Source organism: Lissotriton vulgaris, chromosome 8 (assembly GCF_964263255.1).
Source record: "Lissotriton vulgaris chromosome 8, aLisVul1.2, whole genome shotgun sequence".
Classification (NCBI taxonomy): Eukaryota; Metazoa; Chordata; class Amphibia; order Caudata; family Salamandridae; genus Lissotriton; species Lissotriton vulgaris.
This window is the reverse complement of record NC_141696.1, coordinates 1,356,722,801-1,356,747,820: the sequence shown is the minus strand read 5'-3', so window position 1 is coordinate 1,356,747,820 and position 25,020 is coordinate 1,356,722,801. Positions and strand designations below refer to the sequence as shown.

Genomic DNA, 25,020 nt, shown 5'->3' with positions numbered 1-25,020 from the left:
CCTGGTTCAGGTTCAGCCTGATCTGGACGGAAGGGCATCTGTAATCAGTGTCCTGACCGGTTTGGCTTCCAGGGGTCCTGCTCCAAGGTGGAAGGGTGCAGAACTCTGGAAGGGGGTGCAGAGGGACGGTGTCCTTACCTCTGACCCCGGTGCAACCTGAGGGTTAAGATCCTAGGTTGGGAGATTAGGAAGCTTCCAGGTCAAGAGGAATCTCTACCAAAGTGGATCAGCTGAAGAGACTGAGGGGGCTGCCCTTGCTGTGTGATCTGGGGCTCACCTGCAGTTGGCTGTTTCCACTAAGGTAGGGGAAAGGGGACTTTGCTGTGTCCCCCCACCTGCTTGAAGAGGAACTGTGCTGTGTGTTTTGTACCTCAGAAGTGAAATAGTTTTCAGGTGGTAGAACAGTGATGGAGTGAGGTCCTGATATGGTAGGAGAATTGTGTTCTGGTGAGTGCTTTCCTGTGAGGGTGCGGAAACCTAGAAGTAGAGGTATGGTGGGGCATTCTTGCCCGTGACCTCTGGTTAGCCTGAGGGTATGGTCCCTAGGATGAAGGATCAGTGGTAGTTGTAGCTACACTGAGAGGGAGAGTGGAGAATGGCTATTGTGTGCCAGGGGTTACTGCCCCCCACTCTGTGTATTGGTCAGGACCTGTGACATTTGGATGGTCTAGGGCCTGGTCCTGGCCGTGGATTACTAGAGAGTACCAGTGGGGTATCCTAGTTGGGCCAGAGAGCTGTTGTTGAGAGAAATACATGTGGGTTCAGAGTGGCGAAAAACCGGAGGGTGTCCCTGCCGTGCGGGTCCGTGTTTTGTCGCCCAAAGCAGGGAAGCCCATCAGTGGAGTGATTGGGCTACGCTGCATTTTGGCTGGAAGGGGGTTGTGTTGGACCCGGCCCTTTTGGCAGGTTCACCCCGAAACTTTTAGCTTTTTCCTAGCATGTTTCTGGAACCTGGTGTTGGTGATTTTAGGCCTCTGCGCACTTTTTCACTGTGGTACAGTGTAAAGTGCGTGAGCTCTCTGTGTATGTGGTGAGAGTGACCTGCCCTCCCATAGGAATGAATGGAGAATATGTATGCCCATGGTAGTTCCTGATGCGTGGGGAGTGCAGGGTCGAGTTTGGTATGTGTGAACTCGTGAGATTGAATGCTGCGCAATGATATATGCGGCATGATTGTGTCTAGTGTAGAAGTGCCACTTTTAGAAGTTGGCATATTTGTGTAATTTGTGTCTGGCGTGTGATTGGCTGGTGAGCCTGGCTCCAAGAGTCTGGGAGGGTCTGCCCCGGTGGTGAATGAAGTGTTTAGCATGCTGATGTGAGGGGAGGGGTCCACCTGGGCCTGAATAGGGCTGGGCTTTCCCCACACAATGCTGGCTCCACCCCCTGTGGTGCGTCTGATGTCCCTAGCCTGGCCTGTGAAAGGAGTTCCCTATAACCAGTTGTAGCTGGTTCTCACACTGCCTGCACCCTGCTAGACAAAGGATTTCTCTGTATAAAAAGGGGTTGTGTCCCCTTACAAAATGTTCTTGTTTCGGACTTGAATCCTGCCAGGGGCGTGCTGCTGCTTGGGTCCAGGGGAAGGCTTGCCTCCCTGGGCCCTGCCCAGCCCCTGGATACCTGATGGACTTGGAGACTGATGGACTTTCCCTGGGGACCTTTGCCTGTGGTCCCCTGCTTGCAGACTCCTGGGAACATTTTCTTGCTTTTGCCAAGCCTTATTATAGCCTAAAGCGCCTGGAAGCGCTTTGTTTGCTGTTAAAGCGCCTGGGAGCGCTTTATCTGTCCTTCTAGCGTTTGGGAGCACTGTTTTCCTGCCCTAGCACTGGGAGCACTGTAATTGCCTTTATAGCGCTTGGGAGCGCTTTGTTTGCTGGAGGCCGGTGCCCACCCGGCATTTGCCCAGGATTGCATGAGGAAACGCGAGTGCCCACCTCGCTTCATATTTTAATTACGAGGGTGCCTACCCCTCTTTACCCCCGAAAGAAGTCACCACCGCGGCCCGACCTGTTTGTATTAATGGCCGCCGCCCGCCTGGTTGTGGGCGGGGCCAAAGACGGAAGAGGAAAAGCCGGCAGGAAGAGGAAGCTGTGTGAGGAGGAGGACGGGAGCCCACCCCGCCACCTCGCATGCCGGGTAGTGAGTCCCGGGAGCCCAGTGATGACCAGGAGAGCCCCGCTTCCCGAAGGGGGGACCCGGGGGAAGTAGCGCGGCTTCTCGTCCTGCGGAGGGGGCGCGAGGCACATTGCCGATGCCTGCCCCTCCACACAACCCGCATGGAGTCCTGGCCGGTGAGGAGTGAAGCTGGAAGGGCGGCCGAGGCCGCCAACGGAGGTGAGGGGTTCCCGGAGTCCAGGAGTACTGCCACCACCCGGGACGTCCAGGAGGAACTCTGGTGAGTGGGCTCATGTGTTCTGCCGGAGTCCGGCCCTGGGAAGGTGGTGCCTTTAGGGCTGCCCCGGATGGCAGTGGGCCGCCCCAACGTTGTCTAGAGCCTGTTAAGGCTCCACCTGTACGGGGGCATTATTGGTTATTTAGAGCCTGCCGCTGCTCCAACGACCACGGGGGCATCTTTATAATTCGAGCCCCCGAGGGCCCAGAGGGGCCCGTGCTCTGCCCCTGAGGGCTCCACTTTTTGGGGACATATTTATTTAAGGAGCCAGTGGTCTACGGGGGTACAGTGTCTTTAGAGCCTGTGGGGCTCCAGCATTTGGACACAGTATTTGTTTTAGAGCCAGGTGGCTCCAATGTGGCACAGTTACAGAGCCAGATGGCTCCAACGTCCCTTTGTTGATGTCAGAGCCTGTGTGGCTGCAGCCCCTGCGGCACAGTTTGTCTTGAGGGCGAGTGAAGGCCCTACTGCAGTTTTGCATCCCAGCTTCCCAGTAATGAGTGGGCAGCTGCACCGTTTAGGCGCTTGGGATTGACCTCAGCTGCCCAGCAAGTAGTGGGCAGCTGCAACGTTTAGGTTTTGTGCCGGTGGCGCACCCCTGACTGGCGCTGCATTGGCAGCGCGCCCTGACATTCTAGACACAGGGCTCTTTAGTCCCTTTATTGAATGGCCAAGTGGCCTGGGAGGATGATAGGTGAATAGGGCGCAAGGCCCTAAGGTGATTTTGCGCAATGTGGTTACCTGCTATGTTTATGATGGTAATTGCCTAATGTGAGTTTTGCGCAATGTGATGTGGTGCTAGGAAATGTAATGCATTTAATATGATTACGCATCTTGTTCTTACACCGCTGAATGTATGTTTTATGCATCATGTGTTTTCCTTCCCTACACCTCTGAATGTTGTGATGCATCATGTGTAATGTGTTCTTGCTTATACCCCTAATTGTATTGTGATACTTAGGTGGTTGTTCTTTCTAGTACAGGTGGTCCTAGAGAGGTCCTGGTTCCCTGCGTGACATTCTCCTAAGGAGGTTAGGGTTGCGTAGGTGGTACTTACCGGTTACCAGTGGTTACTGGTTGTGTGCTATATTTACTAATTTGTGCTACAGTGATTTTATATCCTATATTCTATGTTCTAGAAGTGCTATTTCTACTAAGTGCTGATTCTGACAGGCGCCCATGTGGCCCTGTCCTGTGTAAATTATCCCTTGTGAATATTGCCCTTGCCAGTCGGCACCATGTATATTGTGTGATTACTATCTGATGTGTTTTGACAATACAAAAGTTATTTTTATATAACCTTGTGTGAAGTTCCTTTTGTGGTGTGCCTAGGATGTTGTTGCTGTTGTGTGTGTGGCAAATGCTTTACACATTGCCTCCGGGATAAGCCTGTCTGCTCGTGCCAAGCTACCAAGGGGGTGAGAAGGGGTTATCTTGGCGTGTTACTCCCTTGCCCCGACTAGAATGGTGGTTTCTGCCTGGCTTTGGCGTCAGCCTTAGCCAACCAGAAATAGCCAGTTCTAACAAGGATCAAGCTGATATCTTTCTTCAAACTTGGTCCCCCTTTTTGGAAACCACATTGGATGACGATTCTAACCCAACTCCCTCTTCTAATGTGCATCCTTTACCTACTTAATTTTATTATCTCATATACTTTTCCTGTACTATTCCATTCTCTTTATCCTTTCTCTTTCCTTCCCTCTCCCCCCCCCGCCCCCGTTACTCTGGCACCTTTTTTTTTTTCTTTCTTTCTTTTAATCTTGATTATATTTATTTAGTCATTCCGTTACTTACATATAAGATGCATTCTTACCTTTTGTATTGTTATTTTACAACTGATTGTAGAGTATGTACTGTTAACTTTTTCCTTAACTCTATTACTAGGAGTAAATTTCATAATCTATCAATTCATTATTCTTTTCAAATATTTTGCAAATAAGGTTTTCTTATTTACCTTATTCACGTTGATATTTACTATGTATTTTATTGCATAATTCAATAAAAAAATGTCAACACAAAAAAAAGAGTGTTATTTTTTTTCCACAACTGTATAACTTGGAAAGATATCATCACATTACTCCAGCAAGAACTAAAGTCACTGGAGTTACTGAAGTCAATTTAACATAGCGATCAATTTTAAAAAAGCTCAGCCTACTCCAAGCTGCCTTACATGGTACAGCCCCCAAAATGCGTTCACCAATTATTTACAACATGCCGCCCAGTCAGACGTCCAAGGTTGTCTGCCGAATCCAGTATGTACAAGGCTCCCACCGCCGTACAAAAAGTATTATGATTGAGCTCTGCACAATCAAAGCCTCTCCCTCTGAAATTAGTTTCCTTTCTTTAACCTGGAGACACCCATACAGATGATATTGAAAACATCCAAAGACTTAGATCTTCTACCATGCTTTTACTCTTGAATTATAATCTGCCTGTTGCATTTCACTCTGCCCCTTCCTTTTGTCAATCAATGCTCTGACCTATCCACTGGCTGAACTTGAACTTTATGAAGAAAAATCCATAAAATAATATACATCTTATTATTGTAGCACAATTTAGTGATGTAACACATATCATTTGAAATTAGGGGCTCATTAGGACGGCGGACAGACTCAAGTCCGTCCGCCATCCTGGTGTGAACCGGGACCGTCCGCCATGCATGTGACGGTCCCACACACCTGATCATGATGCAACCGCCACCATTTCGGTCAGATCTTGATCATTAACATTGCGGCTGGTGCTGCTGAGAGCAGCACCCGCCGCAATGTCAATATGCCATGTTGCGCATTTCACAGCACTACTTGGCAGGCACTACACAATGTCTGCCACGTAGTGCTCTGAAATGTAGGGGGGTACCATGGGTACCCCCTAAGTGCAACCTCACCTCCACCAACACAAGGGGGCCCGCAACGGGCCCCCAAACCCAATCCCCGCGGCATGGCTTGCGGTGGCGGTCCTTCCGCCATCCTAAGGAGCCCATAAGTTCAGGCATTCCACAATTGTAGGTTGTGTAGCTTAATGGATTATATACAAATGGCACAATTGTGGTTTATTTCTAGTCACTATTTAAGATTTGTAGTGCTTCATGGTGCGATTGTTACACTCAAGTATCAAGTGTAGTTAGCTGTATAGTTAAGTATGTTTGTTGACTGTGTGGTTGATTTATTATATACCTAATTTCTGAAAGAGCTGTGGATCTCTGTTAATGCCAGCTTTGCTGTGGAGGCCGGGAAACAAGTAAATGTGGTGTGCAATTGGTAGCATGTTATACAGATATTGTGTGTCCATTCTCATAAGTCCGAGGAACCTTTAACAACTGCAAAAACAGTGATACCGAAGTAAAGGTTCTTACGATATACTGTATATAACCAGAGCACCTTAGTGCAAATATTTCCTTATCTACAATACGGTAAACATTTTGAATGAATCCAAAGGGATAAGTGCATGAAAATGGATAGGCTCAGAAAGGTGTTTGATCTCCTGTTCTCTTGTGCACTATGAAAAAGCATGAGTAGTGGCAATAGAAGATCCCATAGATTGAAATCAGCTCTATTGCCCTCACAAGTAAGAATTATGTTATCGGTCTTATTACAGCTGTAGGGTTAACACAGAGGAAACCACAGGTAGAGTGAACTAGCCAACACAAGCAGTGGGCCACCATTTAGAAAATCAACGTTTCTTACATCACCCACCTCCATAGGGGCAAAACAAAACAACTCAATAGAGACAGACAGTATACAGTATTTAACGTCAACAAGTAGATATCTATATCAAGTCTGGTAAAGTGAAGACAATCATACGACGGTTCACAATTTTTTCATGTGAAGTCCAGAGGATGCACCTTCTCTATTTGTTATTTATAGAACAATCCACCTGCACCATCTGAATATGAAAGATTAATAAAACCTTTTTGATCACCAGGCTTTTGGGTGTACACTGTTACTCTTCCCACCACCAAAGAGCTTGCAGCTCCCTAGATGCATGCAGGTAACACATCTAGTCAATAAACATTTGCAGACAGTTCTGAAAAGTGAAATTGCGCATAAGACAAAGTATACCAAGTAGTAATCAATTGAAAAAAATGCTCAACTTTTGTACAGTGACTTACAGTGTATTAGCTGAACTCATATTTGCAGAGCGTTGAGATGGCGTCCAGTCTTAAAATGCAGCAGACCACACAGGCAGCATCAGGCTGGTGATACTTGAAATACTATAACAATCTGGAAAAATCATAAAACAGGTAAATAAAATGTTTCTAGTCAACAGCACAATTTAAAAAGTAAAGGGTTAAAATGTTTTCTTTGTATGAAGAATAATAACCAAAAAGTAAGATTTAAAGCGGGATACTAAATAAACAGCAAGAAAACATATTTACCAATGGAAATAATAGAATGATTAATTGAAAAGTTACCTACAACACGAGGAATTAAAACCAACTGCACAAAACAAACAAACAAGAAATGGATTAGTACTTGTCTGGTGAGAAACAACTCCTTGTTGTACAGCTTACAACACCTATCTAACACACTTCTACTCATATTCATTTTTAACATTTCCATTTGTTTGGGAAGACTTTTTGAACTGTGCCAATTGATTTGTACTTGGAATGCAAATCAATCATGCGCTAAGGTTCAATCAAATTTATGGGCAACTTAATTATGAAACTATACTCCTCAAAATAAAAGGTTTTCACACAAAAAAAACTAGAAGTCAATAGTTCTAGAAGTTGTCTGGAGAATTCAAGTAATTTATGTCTTAAATCTAAGAGCAAAATGTAAGGTAGTGGACCCAATTAAATGTGTAGAAATTCCGAAACTGTACACAAGAAGTACCAAAAGAGACGTTGAAGGGAAAACTTCTGCCACCTTAAGACTATTTCCCTGGATCCAAATCTGGATGTCATAATTTCAACACAATGAAACCTCTGGCAGTCTTTAATTTGCTAGCTAACATGTGTATAGGTTTTGTGCCTTTTTCTGACTTAATAACATTGGCAAGGCGTAAAGCATCATATACTCCCAAATAAAGACAGCACAATCCAAATAACTATGAATTGCACTGTTTATATTTCCTTTAAAGTTCAAAGTACATCATTTTCAGTGTTAAGTTTGTTCATTGATCTCTGAGGAGGCTCCAGGAATAGAACATTTTAGTTCCATGTATGTTTAAATAACTTGGAAATGAGAAACCCGCAACAAAGCGATTTTGCATGCAGAAGATCAGGCACTGCCCACGGAGAGACATGTACCTAATCACTGTGGCCATGGGTTACTTTTAGCCAGTAATCTAGAAGTGAGAAGCTTCTTTCACTGGCACCAAACATATGTAGACACAAGCACCCGACTCCTACCAAAAAAAACACTTATCGTCTTGCCTTCGCATATCAAATAAATCAACAAACAAAATAACACACACAGGAAAAAAAACTAACAAACTGCACCAAACTTAATTATCTCAAAGGAGTACCGTTCTCAACTCATTCATCACTACCAAGTACAAATGTAATTGCCACATGCAAATGAACAAAAACCAATCCCTGCCAACAAACTATACACAAACTCTACTCCCAGGCTGTCCAGCCCGGAAATCCAGGCAAACAGCTTAAGGGGCCATCCTGTGGCATCTTCACTATTGGTCGTATTAGGAGATGGAAGAGCCTAAGGGCAGAACCCCTGTCTTTCTACTCTCCCCTTGTCCTTCCCTGAATGTCTCCCCACGTGTTCTTCTCTTCAAACACATCTAAAAACATTTTACCCAAGAACAAACAGACTGATGCCAACTACTTTCAGCTGACAGAAAACAGGTTCAAAAGTAAATGAAGTAACGGATGAGTTATAAGAGGAGATGGCTACTACAAAGATTTGCACTACTTTAAAATTAAAATTAAAATAAAAAAATTCTTGCAGGTTTCACTCCCAGGGGATGCACAACCTCCACTAACCCTCTTAATGATCCCATAAACTGTGGTTGCTGTTGATACCCTGATAAGTACCTTTAATGCACTGGTGTCAAGTCTAGATTTGTGTACTGTAATCTTGTAATTTGCACATTCAGGCCCTCCCTTACTCCTCGGTGGAGTCTACAGATGCCTTCTTGGCTGTGTAAACATTACTCAATCAGGTTGGGAGCTGCTACTCCAACATAGACTCGAAACAGTACTCTCTTTACAGTGCCTCCAATGGGTTAGATGGCTACCAATTTTGAATAGGCTGCCATTTAGATACAAGCTATTGTTTTCTGCAAGTTTGCTATGCTGTAAAAGTTCATAAAGCTACACAACACAGTTGATTAAAATCAATTATATAAATACCAATAGTTAAAATGTACATAAGAGCATATTAAAACAATCGCAGTGCAAATAACTAAATAAAACTTTGAATAAAAAAATGCTTAGAAAACAAAAGCCACAGGCCCTTTAAAAAACTGCTGGATGGTTTTCCATTAGTACTTTAACGTCCATTTTGCTTGATCCTCCACATAGCCGGCAGAAACTGCAAGACCAGAAAGACCACACATTGAACAATGTCTGTCATTATGATTTTCAGGGCTTCTCTGAATTCTCTTACCCCTACTCTTAACCTCATAGAAGCTATGGAACGTCCAGCTCCAGTGCTGGACGTTCCATTGTGCAGGTGAGGTTCGAACGTTCAATGGCCGACAGCAGCACTACGGAGGTAGTGGTGCCGTCGGCCGCCGAACGTTCGCAGCAATTAAGGGGTTAAATAGCAGTAGATTTAATTTGCTCCTATGTTCTGATATGCAGGAAAAAATGAATAGTACATGGTCAATTGATTTGTTTTGGTTTATACAAAGTGGGTACTGCCCGTTTCTTGGCTTTGTTTCTTGCCCCCTACTAACTGTAAATGAAGAGAGTGGCAGGGTCCCATATCTGAACTGCAGGTAGAGCTCCCTGTTAAATGTAGGCTCTATTTCGTCCAGAAACTGCTCTATCTCAAAGCCATCTTTCAACGTAAGCAACTCAAAGGACCCATGTTGGACTGGCTTTGCAATATACCCACTTTATATTGCCAATACAGCCTCTTAATTTGAACTTTAGAGATCACACTGGCCTCCACAGGAATGTCCCACAGTCACTCCAGCCCAATGTTTATAAGAGTTTTTCTCACATGTCTAAGCCACGGGAGATCACCAGCACCAGGCAAACAAAGTATCTCAGCAAGGACCAGCTAGTAAGGACTCAGTTTGGGCGTTGCCCAAATCCTCCTCCAAAACAAAATAGGCCTCAGGCTGGCTCTGTCAGAATTTGTTTTAAGCCTCAGGTCCAACCTTAGGGGTAGCAGCCGAGTGCTAATGGTAAGTCCAATCAATTGCCACATAAAGTGATTTTCAACTACGGCTACAGAGGAGCCTTTACTATGTCCCTAAAGCTCAACATCATACAAAGGTGTTCCTAACACCTGGTAATTGTAAACTTGAAGTGCCGGGGAAATAGGGCGGAATTGGGAGGCCTTATGCATCTTCTGTATTCTCACTGAGGTTTGCTCTAATTTTAGTCTACACTTTGCAACGTGAGTTTGCCAGTTAAAGTGTTCTGTTAAGGTAACACCTAAATAATCGAAAGTGAGAGGGTCTCTCCAAGGGGACCCTCTCAGCATGGGGTTTGATCGCCCTTGACGCCAAATTACCTGCCATCCTGGTGCTATTGGATCTGTCGGCTGCATTCGACACAATCTCTCATAACATCCTTATGAGCCGCCCATGGGAGCTTGGTGTTGAAGGCACTGCACTGAACTGGTTCAAGAACTACCTCACTGACCGTAAATCTAAAGTCCAAATCGGAACCTTTACCTCCAGCAGCCAGTCCATAGATAAGGGTGTTCCCCAGGGCTCCATACTTAGCCCTACCCTTTTAAATCTGTTTCTATCCCCCCTGGCTAAAATAATCAAAGCACACGGCTTTGACACAGTGTCGTATGCCGACGACACCCAACTATTAATCACCCTTGGCCCAGACCCTACCTCCACTAAACTTAAATTCAAACAATGTATGACAGACATCAAGGACTGGATGACTACTAACCACCTACAACTCAACGCCGGGAAAACAGAGATTCTTAAGTTTGGAAATGCCCAACAGCTATGGGCTGACGACTGGTGGCCCTTTGCCCTAGGTCCCTGCCCTCCCCCAAAAACAATAGCTCGCAACCTTGGCGTACTCATAGACACCAATCTCTCGATGTCTAACCATGTCAATCAGGTAGTGCGCACATGCTACGGGCTAATGCGTAGCCGGAGAAAAATCTTCAAATGGATACCAATTTCCTCTCGTTTGCCATTAGTACAAGGATTAATTGTCAGCCGCCTTGACTATGGCAACGCCTTGTTGGCATCCATTAATGAAACCCACCTAACCAAGATCCAGGTTCTACAGAATACCGCAGCAAGACTGGTCCTTAATCTCACCCCCCGTTCACCCTCCGCCCCCAACCTAAAGTCCCTGCACTGGCTACCCATTAAAAAACGGATCTCCTACAAAATATGCTGCCTCGTACACAACACCCTCAACAGTAAGGGACCCCGCAACCTAGCGCAGAAACTAATAGCATATCATCCCCCAAGAACGCTCCGCTCATCCAGCAAACATCTTCTAACCATACCCAAAACGCGCACCGTCAAATATGGCGGCAGGTCACTCTCCAAAATTGCCCCTACTATCTGGAACACATTGCCCTTACCTCTCAGAACAGAAGGCGACCACAAGAAATTCCGCAGGGCCCTTAAAACCTTTCTATTCTAATCACCTCTCCCTCAGCTCGCCCTCCTTGTGACCTATGGTAACTACTGATGCAGCGCTATGAGACCGTCTGGTGATATATGCGCTTAATAAATATCACATAACAAATCGAGTGGAATGGCAAGGATTCAAAACCATGTATTTTTTTTTTGCGATATTAATATCTAGACTCCTTAGTTTGCAGAAACTGCCAAAACTATCAAGGATTCTTTGCAAACCCATTGGGGGTTTCGAGCTGAACAGCATATCATCGGCAAACATCAGGGACGGAACCATGCCGTTTGTCAGGCGAGGTGCGTCAGACTCGCAGTGATACACATACGTTACCAGGTTAATAATAAATAACCAGAATAGAGTGGGTGCAAGGACGCACCCCTGCCTGACCCCTATGTTTCCTGGTAATTGATTTGTCATTTCCCCACATCTAATTTGTGTAAAGTTGTTGTCATGGCATCTTATGATCATATTCAATAGATAACTCTGAACCCCTACATCAGCCACAACATGCCATAACTTTTGACGAGGAATAACATCAAATGCTTTCCTAAGATCAACAAACACCACATAAAGGCGCCTGCCCCTTAGGTGGACAAACTTCCAGTAAAGCAGCTAGAGGTGAAGCACTTGAACTGTTGCACTGGTGTGTTCTCTAAAGCCAGCTTGTAAAAGGGTCGATATATCCGAGGCAATCATCCAGTCTTGCAGTCTCCTCAAGGTGAACCTCGCAAAGAGCTTTTGGGTACTATCAATTAAACATAAAGGCCTATAATTGGAGGGATGATCGTGGGATCCCTTCTCAAAGATAGGGATGATATCAGCATCTGCCCCTGGAGGGAGGTATAGGGTCCCCTTTTAAAATAGCATTAAAGATCAAAACAAAGTAGGGGTTCCAGACATCCATCTCGTCCCAAAAAAAATCCCTGGGGACCTTACCTAACTCCATAGCTTTGTGTGGAACAATTTTCTTGATCGCTAGCCTGATATCGCCAGGGCTAAAGCCTATGTCCACCTGCGGACTGCTTGAAGGGCCTGGTAAACCTACAGTAAGTTCTAGCTCAACAAAGCCGTCAGTACGAGTGTCACATGGAGCTTGCTCAAGGCCTGATCCAAGAAAGAATACAATTTGGGGAAATGGGGACCCATTCTACCATCATAATGTGATTTTCGACAGGAATAAACCCTTCGGCAGAGCCAAGGGAGACAATATTCCAAAAGGTGCGAGTCACTTTTTCTGCCGCTGCTAGCAGGCCCTCCCATTTCCTGAGTTTCCACTCTCTCTTAGCTACCTGTATGGCTTCTTTTTTATGCCCCTCTAGCTGCTTGGATCAGTGGCCTATCATGTGATTGGATAGTGCCCATTAGCGTCTTTCCTCCATCATTGCACCGTTTATTATACCAATTGGGGACTCTGTGTATCCTAATTGAATGTCTAGTCTCAACAAAAAAAAGCTCTGTCTCAATTTTCATAACATATAGGTGTGAATGTTGATGTAGTTAATCAGATCATCGCCCTTCTCTATAGGCAAATTTAGTAGTGGCATAAACTCCCCAAACTCACCAGCAACCACACCATACACTCCTGCAACTGAATCCCTGGTCTGCATCAGTGAGCTCCATTCAACCCTTGGTGGACGGGTTAATCTTCTGTCAAAGGGCTCATTACAATTTAATTGTGCAACAGGGGCTTGAATGCTCAATTCTAGAGCTAGTGTAGTATGGTCGCTGTCCAGGCGAGACAAAACAACCATATCTATTAGTTTGGACCATAGCGGAACATCGACCAGAAGATAGTCGATAAGACTTGTGCTCAGAGGACGGTTGAACATACGACTGCCCTCTTTGTCAGATTTTGACCTGATGCAGGCTCTTAAGCCCTGGTTCAATGTAAAAGAGTTGAGTTGTAAAGCCAGAAGGGACCGTTTTTTTATGGGAGGAATTTGTAGCTCAGGTATAGACCATAAGTGGTTTTCCATTAGTACCGTGAAGTGCATTGTGCTTGATCCTCCACATAGCCAGCAGAAACTGCAAGACCAGAAAGACCACACATTAACTAGTGTCTGTCTTTACAATAGATTGTGACATGAAATGGGAATCAAGTGGCTCAAACTGGCAGTTGAAATCACCTCCAATCTTAACAGCCTCTACAGGGAGTGCAGACAAGTGGGAGGGAGGACAACTCAATAACTCCTGACTCTGGTTTGTTTCCGAGGGCCTACAATAAACATTGTAGATGTAACAGGTGCCAGTGTGCTGAGTGGTTAAACTGATACACATCGAATTGGGGGAGCCTAGCTTAAGATCCTTGAAGCTGCACATTACAGTGGTTTTAAACCAGATTGTGCGACCCCCATTGGTCTGCCTCTCCCTGTTGCAATAAATAGCATCCTCGCTATACATAGTAAACCCTAAGGGATGCAAAGGACTGGGCTACCAGGTTTCTTGGAATAAGCATATGTCATATGCATCAATGAAGGTACAACAATCTGGGCAAGACAACTGGGGCAAAAGCCCAGCTACAATCCAAAACATAAATGAGCAAATCGGGGCAGTATGGACTTTGTCCAAACACGCACTCTCTCTGACAACAATGCAATGCACGGTGAGACAGACACAGCCCCATCCAAACACACAATCTCAATAAAGCAACACAAGATGGACTAGTCCCTGCCCCATCAAGTTAGTCTATATCTGCCAGTGCATCATAACAGTTATGGGTCAAAATCCTGCTTTGGGGGCATTGCACAATCTTGGGGCTATTGTCAAGGAGCCCTACTCTGCCCCAATCACTGACCCCAGGAACAATAAGACCATGCTTTTAAAAGGAGCCCAAGGACGGTAGAACAATATTGCTTTGGTTTAACTGACTACTCAAGTGCCCAAAAAGTAATCTACAAACAAATAGTGGGGATCTGAAGCTGACAATAATACAATCCCCTTGCCTATCCGCTGGTCCAGCACCTATCCATCCCACTGTGTCAGAAGTATATTATTTGCAATGGTCAGGAGAAAGTTTCTATAATGTCCCAACCAGTTCAAGGTTTTATTAAACAATTTAACCTGGGTCTCTCCTAGGTTCAGTCACAGAGGGGGTACTCTGGAAAGGATTGTCAGATAGGGCCACGAGGCTTGGTGTAGGTTAATCACTGGCTGTGTTGCCAATTGTATGCACCTGCCCCTACCATCCCTGTCCAATTCATGTGCAAAATAGGTGTAATGTGCCACTTGGTGGACATGACTATTTGACATGAGAGTACAACAATTGCCTTTTTGCTTGAAGTTCATAATATTAGAGCCCAAACTTGAGGAATCAAGAACAGAGCTTATGATCGGTGTCGCCAGTAGACGCTGGTGAAGTTTAGCGGAATTACTTTGATGCAGTTTGTGGCCCACCTTCTCGCCAGGATTCATGGTGAATACTGGACTAGGGCGCTGGGCGGGGGGTTCACAGAGATTTTTAAGGTCCATCAGTGCGCACTCAATAACATCCAACCATACTAGAACTTGAGACAGTTCCCCCCCCAGAATATCCTTTACTATGTCTAGCAAACCCTCCATCAGATGCCATGCTCCAGAAACTCAAAAAAAGTCTCCTGCCCTTTGCTCCAATAATGGTGGAACTGACTGAACTGCAGCTGAGGCTGCAGTGCAGCACAGGGAAGAAAAATGAATCAGGGCTGCAATTTCCACTGAGCGAGCATTAGTAGGCCACTTTAGACGCTTAGCCACTGCAAGGGAATGCAGGCTATCCGCTAAGTGAAACACCACAGTAAGATGTGTCAGACTTGGGTTTGGTACAGATAAGGTAAGCTAAGGGCAACCTGGCGTGCTTGTGGGGGGTTGGGGGTGGGGGAGTGGGCGCAGGTGAAGAGAAATAAGTGAGGGATTTACTGTTGGGGCCCATCACATTGTTGGTACCAAGAGCAATCCTACGTTCTGTAAGGCCTATCTCATTACTTATCACTCTCACAGCTTATTGAATCATCCTGTCAATTGAGGTAGTAGGTGATGGAGGCGTGATGGTGTTAGGGCCTCCCCCCACTTTTTGCTTCAGTACTTTGAATACAAATACCACAGGTCAAAAGTGTACATATGTCCCCTATATGCTTCGCTGGTATAAAACTACTTGAAGAAAGTACACAAACCTTAAGAGAGAAGACCCAAGAGGGATTGCCCAGCGTCTTCCGGGCTTGGACGGGCCCACCCTTGGCCCAGGCATGTCCCGCGCAGCGGGAATGCAGGGAGAGTTTATAACGCGTCCCGAGGCCTCGCCCCCTTCAGGGACCACTGTGCAGGAGCGAGCGCCTCTGGGTGCAAAGTAAGATGGGGATTGAGTCCCCTGAGGTGGGGAAGTCCACTGCCGGCACAGAACCCCTCTGGCTGCAGTAGAAATAGCCGGCACAGTGGGAATGCTGAAAGCTCTTATAGTGCATCGTGGCGCCCAGACCCCTTCAGAGAACACAATGCAGGACTGCCTCCGGGCGCGATGTAGGGTGGGGAATTGAGTGCCCTTGGGTGGTGAAGTTCGTTGGGGGCCTCTGGCTGCCGTAGCAAAAGCCCACACAGCTGGAATGCAGGGAGCGCTTATAGTGTGTCGTGAGGCCCTGCACCCTTCCGGAACCACTGTGCAGGTGTGCCTTCTGGAGCGATGTAAGGTACGGAATTCAGTCCACTTGGGGGCCAAGACGCCCCTCTGGCTACCATAGAAAAAGCCCACCATACTACCATTTATTATACATACTGTTAGAACCGGCTGTCTCTAGTTGGCAGAGGTATACACTTCTGACAAATAGGGACACACCTTTTCTAGTCAGGGCAAGGGGATCACCCTTTGATAACCCCTGCTCACCCCCTTGGTAGCTTGGCAGAGCAGAACAGGCTTATCTCAGAGGCTGTGTGTTAAGCATTTATGACCACATACAGTAATACAGTGAATACACTACAAATGGACACGACACAGTAGTATTATAAAAATAAGTATTTTTATATAAGGCTTAGCACAAGACCAAATAACGACAAAAATGTACACAATCTTAATAAATACTCGGGGAAGGGAAAAAGGATAGTTCGAAGGTAGGTTCTTCTTTAGCACAAAAGTCTTTAGTATCAAAGCGAATCCTCTTCTTGGCAATACAGTTCTTAACAACAGGGTAACCCACACGGGGCTACACGACGTCGAGGCAAAGTTAATCCAAAGGATCGGCGTCGACCGCGAGGAGCGCTACGTCGAGCCCGGAGTCACACGGACCCCCAACAACACAGTACCTTTGGAAAATGAAGCACACGATGATCAGCGGCGTCGAGCAATCCGGCGTCGCGTCTTCGGTGTCGATCAGGCCTCAGCAGGCGTCGTTGTCGATGATGCGGTTGCACAGAGTGAGCAGCGCTCACGGCGTCGAGAGGGCACACAGTTGATGCGATCAGCAGCGGTGCGGACACGAGGTCCCTTGGAGCTGGAGCCGTACTCCCACTCACTGGCGTTGCTGCTGGCGTCGGTCGGGCCCGGCGGCCGGTCGTCGAGGAAGCGGGACACTGGGGCCGTTACCCACTATGTCGAGCTGGATTCGGCGACGTCCGTCGGCGTCGAGGTTGCTGGCTCTTTCAGAGGTGCTGGATTCACAGTTCCAGCAAATAGCACTTTAAGCAGATGAAGTCCTTTAGCCCTGTGACTTCAGCAGGAGACTGGCACTCTTCCAGTCCTTGGAGATTTTCTTAGCAAGCGTGAGAGTACACACACAGTTCCTCTCACCTGGTTCCTTGGCAAAAATAAAGAAGCACTGCAGGATTCCCCCCAGCAAACAGCACACTGGCAGAAGGGGTAGGCAAGTCCTCAGATCAGCAGGCCTCTTGTCCTTGGTTACAGGGTTCCTTGTCAGAAGTGATCTGATGTCGTAGTTCAGGGGTCCTTCTCTTATACCCCTTTTCGGCTTTGATCCCTTTGTCCATGCAGGGGACTTTCCCAACATCCTGGGTCTGTTGTGGGTGGAGCCAGGCAGAAGTACCTGGCTTATTCACTGAGCAGGGCTGGGTCCTCAGACGCCCAGCAGGAGGTGGAGCCAGCATTGTCACTGGCAGGAGCAGAGCTATCGGCCTCCTGGCAGGAGGTGGGGCTAGGATCGTCCATGGCAGGCACAGAGCCATCAGTCGCTTGGCAGGTGGTGGAGCCAGCATTGTATCAGGCAGGGCAGGCTATCAGCAACTACTCTCCCCCTACTCTCAACGCAAATGTCCCACTCATCCCACACTGACTCATCCAGACCTCTGGAGCCACCCAGCTCCTGTCACACACACGCAAGACCAGCAGAAACCAGATATGGTTAGACAAGAAAATAGACACTTTCTAAAAGTGTTATTTTCGAACCCAGAGTCCAAAAACCATCCACACCAACGGATGCGTAATCAAACCCCGAGTTCAGGGATACCAAACTCGACATTGCACCATGCTCCCCGAGCCAGCTAGGATCATAGCGTTAATAATCCCGGCGGCCCATTCTAACTAATGGAGAGCAGGCTACCTCGCAATAGTGAAGAACGAAGATGGCTGTAATTCACTATTAGGACATGCCAACTTGGTCAGGCGTGTCCTACCTTATACTTGCAATGCACCCTGCCCGTGGGCCTACCATAGGGGTGGCTAACATGAAGTCAAGGGAAGGTTTGAGGGGCTGGCAAGTAGGTATACTTGCGCAGCCTGCGTGACAGCACTAGGCTGCACGTGGGTCTCGCAATGACCGACCCGTAGACATTCTTTTACGAGGCCGCTCCTGTGGGTGGCACAACACGTGCTGCAAGCCCACGAGCGGCATTTGTATTTACAAGCTCCGGCACTCTTGGTGCACTAGACTAGGGACTGACAGTAAACCAAATAAGCCAAACATGGATACAATAGATACATCAATTTAACATAGGGAGCACTTGCGCTATGGCACTGATCAGCAGTGACACAGCGCCCAAAGCATATACCAGCAAAACATCGAAAAACAGTGGAGGCAAACAGAAAAAATGGAGGAGAGACTCAAGCCAATGATGTCAGGTCTAACACGTGTCCCCTCCAGCTGAAATGTGGGGAGAACTACCCTTGACCGAGGGAGTCCTCATCACTAAGGCAGAAAAATCTGGACAGACCATCAGCATTGGCGTGATCTGTACCAGGGCGGTGTTCCACCGTAAAGTCCATCCCCTGTAGGGAAATGGACCACCTCAACAGTTTCGGATTCTCACCCCTCATCTGCATCAACCATCTGAGGGGCCTGTGGTCTGTCTGAACCCGGAAGTGAGTCCCAAACAGGTAGGGTCTTAGCTTCTTCAGCGCCCAGACCACAGCAAATGCTTCTCTCTCTATCGCACTCCACCTCGTTTCCCTGGGAAGTAACCTCCTACTGATGAAGGCTACCGGCAAGTCTCGGCCCTCTTCATTTACCTGAGCTAGAACAGCCCCCACGCCATGCTCTGAAGCGTCCGTCTGGACAATAAATTCTTTCGAAAAGTCGGGTGCCTGGAGTATAGGTGCTGTGCACATTGCAGTTTTCAGGGTGTCGAAGGCCGTTTGACAGGCATCAGTCCAGATCACGTTTCGTGGCTGCTTCCTGGAAGTCAGCGAAGTCAAGGGGTGCACAATGTTACCGTAATCCTTGACAAACCTCCTGTAGTAACCCGTGAGTCCTAAGAAGGCTCTCACCTGAGTTTGGGTTTTGGGCGGCGCCCAAGCCAGGATGGTATCAATCTTGGGTTGCAGGGGGGCAACCTTGCCGCTCCCTACTTGGTGCCCCAAGTACACCACCGAACCCTGCCCAATCTGGCACTTACTGGCTTTGATTGTGAGGCCTGCTCCGCGCAGGGCCAACAACACTTCCTGGAGGTGGCGCAAGTGTTCCTCCCAGCTGGCGCTGAACACTGCGATGTCGTCCAGGTAGGCGGCACTGAAATCCTCCAGTCCAGCCAAGACCTGGTTGACCAACCTCTGGAAGGTGGCAGGGGCATTCTTCATCCCAAAGGGCATCACCCGGAACTGGTATAGCTCATCTGGTGTGGAGAATGCGGACCTCTCCTTTGCCCCATCAGTCAAGGCGATCTGCCAGTACCCAGACGTTAGATCAAACGTACTAAGGTACCGGGCAGTCCTCAACCGATCGATGAGCTCATCAGCTCTGGGGATGGGGTGCACGTCAGTCTTCGTGACCGAATTGAGTCCTCGGTAATCCACGCAGAACCGGAGTTCTGGTGAAGCACCAGGCGCTGCAGCCTTGGGGACCAAGGCCACTGGGCTGGCCCAAGGACTGCATCACCCCTAACGCAAACATTTTGGGGACCTCCTCCTTAATGTATGCTCTAACCTTGTCAGTCACCCTGTAAGCCTTGTGCTTCACAGGAGGGCTGTCTCCGGTGTCAACGTCATGGACACACCAATGAGTGACACCCGGAACCAAGGAAAACAGATCCGGGAATTGTCCCAACAGGTGGCGACAATCCTGTTTCTGCTCAAGGGTCAGTGTGTCAGAGAGGACCACACCATCCACTGACCCGTCTTGCTCTTTAGCACACAGGAGGTCAGGAAGAGGCTCACTCTCCTCCTCCATTCCAGCATCTGTAGCTAGGAGCATGCCCACTTCGGACCTTTCTAAGTGGGGCTTCAAACGGTTGACATGCAGGACCCGCAAGGGGTTCCTGGGAGATTTCAAGTCCACCAGGTAGGTGACATCGCTCTTCTTCTCCACAACCTTAAACGGTCCAGTCCACCTGTCCTTGAGCGCACAAGGTTCCACAGGGGACATGACCCACACTTCTTGACCAGGCTGAAGCTCTACCAGAGTGGCATTCCGGTCGTACCAACGTTTCATCTCCTCCTGGCTGGCCTCCAGATTTGCCTGAGCAAGTTCTCTGAAGCGCCGAGTCTGGTTCCGAAAGCCCAGCATGTAGCTGTATACATCCTGGGGAGGTTTCCTGGGAGATTGCTCCCAGCCTTTCTTGACCAGACTCAAAGGCCCTCTTACCGGGTGACCGTATAAGAGCTCAAAGGGGCTGAACCCTAGAGACTTTTGCGGCACCTCTCCGTAAGCAAACAACAGGCATGGCAAGAGGACGTCCCATTTCCGCCTCATTGGTTCTTCAAGACCCATGATCATGCCTTTAAGGGTCTGGTTGAATCTCTCAACCAGTCCATTTCCTTGAGGGTGGTAAGGAGTGGTGAACTTGTAGGTTACCCCACACTCCTTCCACAGAGACTTCATATACTTCGAAATGAAGTTGGTGCCCCGGTCTGACACCACCTCTCTGGGGAACCCCATGCGGGAGAAAACACCCATCAGGGCCCGTCCCACCACGGGGGGCGTCACTGTTCTGAGAGGGATGGCTTCCGGGTACCGCGTGGCATGGTCCACCAAGACCAGGATGAACCTGTTGCCCAGGGCTGTCTTGGGGTCCAGGGGCCCAACAATGTCGATACCCACCCGGGCAAAGGGGGTACTGACCACTGGAAAAGGTTGGAGGGGAGCCTTCTGCTTCCTTCCGCTTTTCCCACTTGCCTGGCAAGTGTGACAAGTCTTGCAATGGATGTCTACATCCCTTCGCATCAGAGGCCAATAAAAATGGGTGACAAGCCTGTCATAGGTCTTGTCCTGCCCCAGATGTCCAGGTAACGGAACGTCATGAGCAAAACCCAGTAGGAAGGCTCTAAAGCGCTGGGGTACCACCAGCACACGGGCTGACCCAGGCTCAGCAGCCTTAGGCTCGCTATACAGGAGGTCATTCTCCCAGTACACAAAATGTGACCCTGACTGATCACCTGAGGATTGGGCTGAGGCCTGCTGCCTCATGCCCACAAGAGAAGGGCACACCTTCTGTTCCGCACAGAATTCCTCCCTGGAGGGACCACCATCCTGCTGCCAATGGGTCAGCTCGGGCAGGTCTCCCAGTTCGGCAATTTGTTCCCCTGTGGGCTCCCGGGCATCCCCCTCAGGGTCTACCTCCTCCTGGACCACGGGAACTACGGCGGCCGGTTTCCCGCGCCTCCTGCCTCTTCTCTTCACAGCTGGGTCCTGGGCCGTACTTTCAGGCTCCGGGACCCCATCAACACCCTTGCTCGCTGTCATCGATCGAGTGGTTGCACACACCCACTCTGGCACACCCAACATTTTCAAGTGCGCCTCTCTCTCCACCTTCGCCCAAGGGGAGTCTTCTAAATCATTGCCCAGGAGACAATCGACAGGCATGGCGGGCCTCACAGCAACCTGAAGAGTACCTGAAACTCCCCCCCATTCAAAGGAAACCTGAGCCACCTCACACTCTTTCTGGGAGTTGTCGGAAGCTATCACGGGGTAGAATGCGTGGGGAACCACCTGCTCTCTGGACACCAAGTGGCACTTGACAGCTGTCACACTCGCTCCGGTGTCTCTGAGAGCTTCCACTCTATGGCCATTAATGGTCACCCACTGCCTATATTTACTAGTGTTACTAGGCATAGGGGGTGGAGGGACCATTTGCATGTCTCCTAGCGAGACCAGGGACATCTCTGCGGGACCCCTCCCACCATGGACAACCATCTCCTCCCCTCCCAGGGCTACACTCGCCAACTGACGGGGGGGTGCACTCGGCGGTGCATTCGATTTCTTCATGGGACACTGGGGGTCGTAATACCGGTGTCCCACCTGCCCACAACCGTAGCAGGTTAGGGGGCCCCTATGAACAGGTTTACCCGTCGGGACCCCTGGCTTCTTCTCAGGGGGAGGCTGGGAACCCTTCCCTTGGTTCCCTTGGGTATTACTTTGGGGCCCTTTCTGAGACTCCTTCTGTTTACCCTTGTCCCCCCCACTCTTCTGCTGGGGACCCTGCCCACCTTTGGCTGAGTCTCCCACTGGACCCTTGTGGACCCTGGTACTGACCCAGCGGTCCGCCTCCTCAGCAAGTTTTCTAGGGTTAGATATCTTGCTATCAATCAGGTGCTGGCGCAGCTCTGGAAAACAGTTATTAGACAAGTGCTCCCACGCAAACAAATCATAGAGAGCTTCATAACTTTCCACTTTGCTGCCCTTTACCCAACCATCCATGGCTCTGCAAAAATAAGACACATATTCAACCCACGTCGTACCAGGCAACTTCTTACATTCTCTAAAAGCTTGTCTGTACTGCTCGGGGGTTAAACCATATCGCAACATTAAAGCATCCTTCATATGAGCATACGACATCCTATCCGCAACAGGCATGTCTAACAGGGTATCTCTTCCCTCATTCACAAAGCGACCCCACAACCCCGCTCCCCAATTCTTCTCAGGGACCTGGTGGGCCAACAATGCTAACTCATATGCTTTAAACCACTGACCAATATCTTCATTCTTATTGTAATCTTTGATCACATCTTTCGGGAAGTAAAACTTACTTTCTGCAGGCTCGGATGGAATGCTGCCACCAGAGGGATTCAACTCTAGCTTTTTAGCTTGGATATCCAGTTCCCTCAACCTGGCTTCACGCTCCAAAGCTAACTTCTCTCGCTCAAACTCCAACTTTTTGATCTCTAAATCAGCTTCCCTTCTACCTCTTGCATTTTCTAACTCCAACTGCCCATTTATCTTTAGCCTTGCCATCTCCATGTTGTAAGCTCGCTCTTTCGCCCTTTCTTCTCTTTCTTCAGGGGAAAGACCTTTGGAGGAAACACTGCTTCCGGGAGAGGGCACAGGTCCATTCACTGGCACCTCCTCATCCCCTTCCTCTGTGGGTACAACCACCACATCAGAGGGATTTCTGGACTCCCACCAGGCCTGCAATGCTTTATAAAAATCATCTTTTCTCGAGAGGCCGGTGGTAGGAACTTCAAACTGGTTGCAAAAGTGTTTCAGCTCATCTTTCTTGTATTTCTTTAGCTTACTCCTCTCGAACTCTTCCACAACAACGATAGCAGGGGCAGTGACTCCGTTGTCACTCATGGTTAAAACTGGCAGTGTTCAGAAAATCAAGTTTCAGGAAAGCGGAGAACAAAAATAGGATCCTTCCGAATCAGATTGTGACTGCGTTATGGTCTGCTTTCACTACGTAGCGCACACTAATCACTGTACATGGGTCATAAATGCAAGGTCCAAATCCTCACCGCTGCATCCAATGTTAGAACCGGCTGTCTCTAGTTGGCAGAGGTATACACTTCTGACAAATAGGGACACTCCTTCTCTAGTCAGGGCAAGGGGATCACACCCTTCGATAACCCCTGCTCACCCCCTTGGTAGCTTGGCAGAGCAGAACAGGCTTATCTCAGAGGCTGTGTGTTAAGCAATTATGACCACATACAGTAATAAAGTGAATGCACTACAAATGGACACGACACAGTAGTATTATAAAAATAAGTATTTTTATATAAGACTTAGCACAAGACCAAATAACGACAAAACTGTACACAATCGGAATAAATACGTTCGGGAAGGAAAAAGGATAGTTCAAAGGTAGTTTCTTCTGTAGCACAAAAGTCTTTTAGTATCAAGCAAATCTTCTTCTTGGAAACACAGTTCTTAGCAACAGGGTAACTCACACGGGAGCTACACAACGCCGGGGCAAAGATAATCCACAGGTTCGGCGTCGACCGCGAGGAGCGCTACGTCGGGCCTGGAGTCACACAGACCCCCCAACAACACAGTACCTTAGGAAAATGAAGCACACGATGATCAGCGGCGTCGAGCAATCCGGCGTCGCGTCTTCGGTGTCGATCTGGCCTCAGCAGGCGTTGTCGATGATGCAGTTGCACAGAGTGAGCAGCGCTCACGGCGTCGAAGGGCACACGGTTGATGCGATCAGCAGCGGGGCAGACACGAGGTCCTCTGGAGTTAGAGCCGTACTCCTACTCACTGGCGTTGCTGCTGGCGTCGGTTGGGCCCAGCGTCCGATCGTCGTGGTTGCTGGTTCTTTCAGAGGTGCTGGATTCACACTTCCAGCCGATAGCACTTTGTAGCAGGTGAAGTCCTTTAGCCCTGTGACTTCGGCAGGAGACTGGCACTCTTCCAGTCCTTGGAGATTTTCTTGCAAGCGTGAGAGTACACACAAAGTTCCTCTCTCCTGGTTCCTTGGCAAAAATAAAGAAGCACTGCAGGATTCCCCCAACAACAGCACACTGGCAGAAGGGGTAGGCAGTCCTTTAGATCAACAGGCTTCTTGTCCTTGGTTACAGGGTTCCTTGTCAGAAGTGATCTGATTTCCTAGTTCAGGGGTCCTCCTCTTATACCCCTTTTCGTCTTTGATCCCTTTGTCTATGCCGGGGATTTCCCAACATCCTGGGTCTGTGGTGGGTGGAGCTAGGCAGTAGCACCTGGCCTATTCATTGAGCCGGGCCGGGTCCTCAGACGCCCCGCAGGAGGTGGAGCCAGCATTGATACCGGCAGGAGCAGAGCTATCGCCCTCCTGGCAGGAGGTGGGGCTAGGATCGTCCATGGCAGGTACAGAGCCATCAGTCGCTTGGCAGGAGGTGGAGTCAGCATTGTATCAGGCAAGGCAGGCTAACAACAACTACTCTCCCCCTACTCTCAACGTAATGTCCCACTCATCCCACACTGACTCATCCAGACCTCTTGGAGCCACCCAGCTCCTGTCACACACACGTAAGACCAGCAGAGACCAGATATGGTTAGACAAGAAAATAGACACTTTCTAAAAGTGCTATTTTCGAACCCAGAGTCCAAAAACCATCCATACCAACGGATGCGTAATTAAACCCCGAGTTCAGGGATACCAAACTCGACATTGCACCATGCTCCCCGAGCCAGCTAGGATCATAGCGTTAACAATCCCGGCGGCCCATTCTATCCAACGGAGAGCAGGCTACCTCGCAATAGTGAAGCACTAAGATGGCGGCACTTCACTATCAGGACATGCCAACTTGGTCAGGCTTGTCCTACCTTACACTTACAAT

The 25,020-nt window shown here is 48.3% G+C and overlaps 1 protein-coding gene across 1 annotated transcript in view; it reads right to left on the bottom strand.

The window, feature by feature from the left end:
• The window catches only part of MRE11 (MRE11 double strand break repair nuclease), a 468,980-nt gene that overhangs the window by 440,519 nt on the left and 3,441 nt on the right, over positions 1-25,020 (bottom strand). The window contains exon 2 of the mRNA XM_086935305.1: positions 6,498-6,609. Within this exon, the coding sequence (XP_086791431.1) occupies positions 6,498-6,517 (20 nt within the window). The 5' untranslated portion in view covers positions 6,518-6,609. The remainder of the gene's footprint in view (positions 1-6,497; positions 6,610-25,020) is intronic.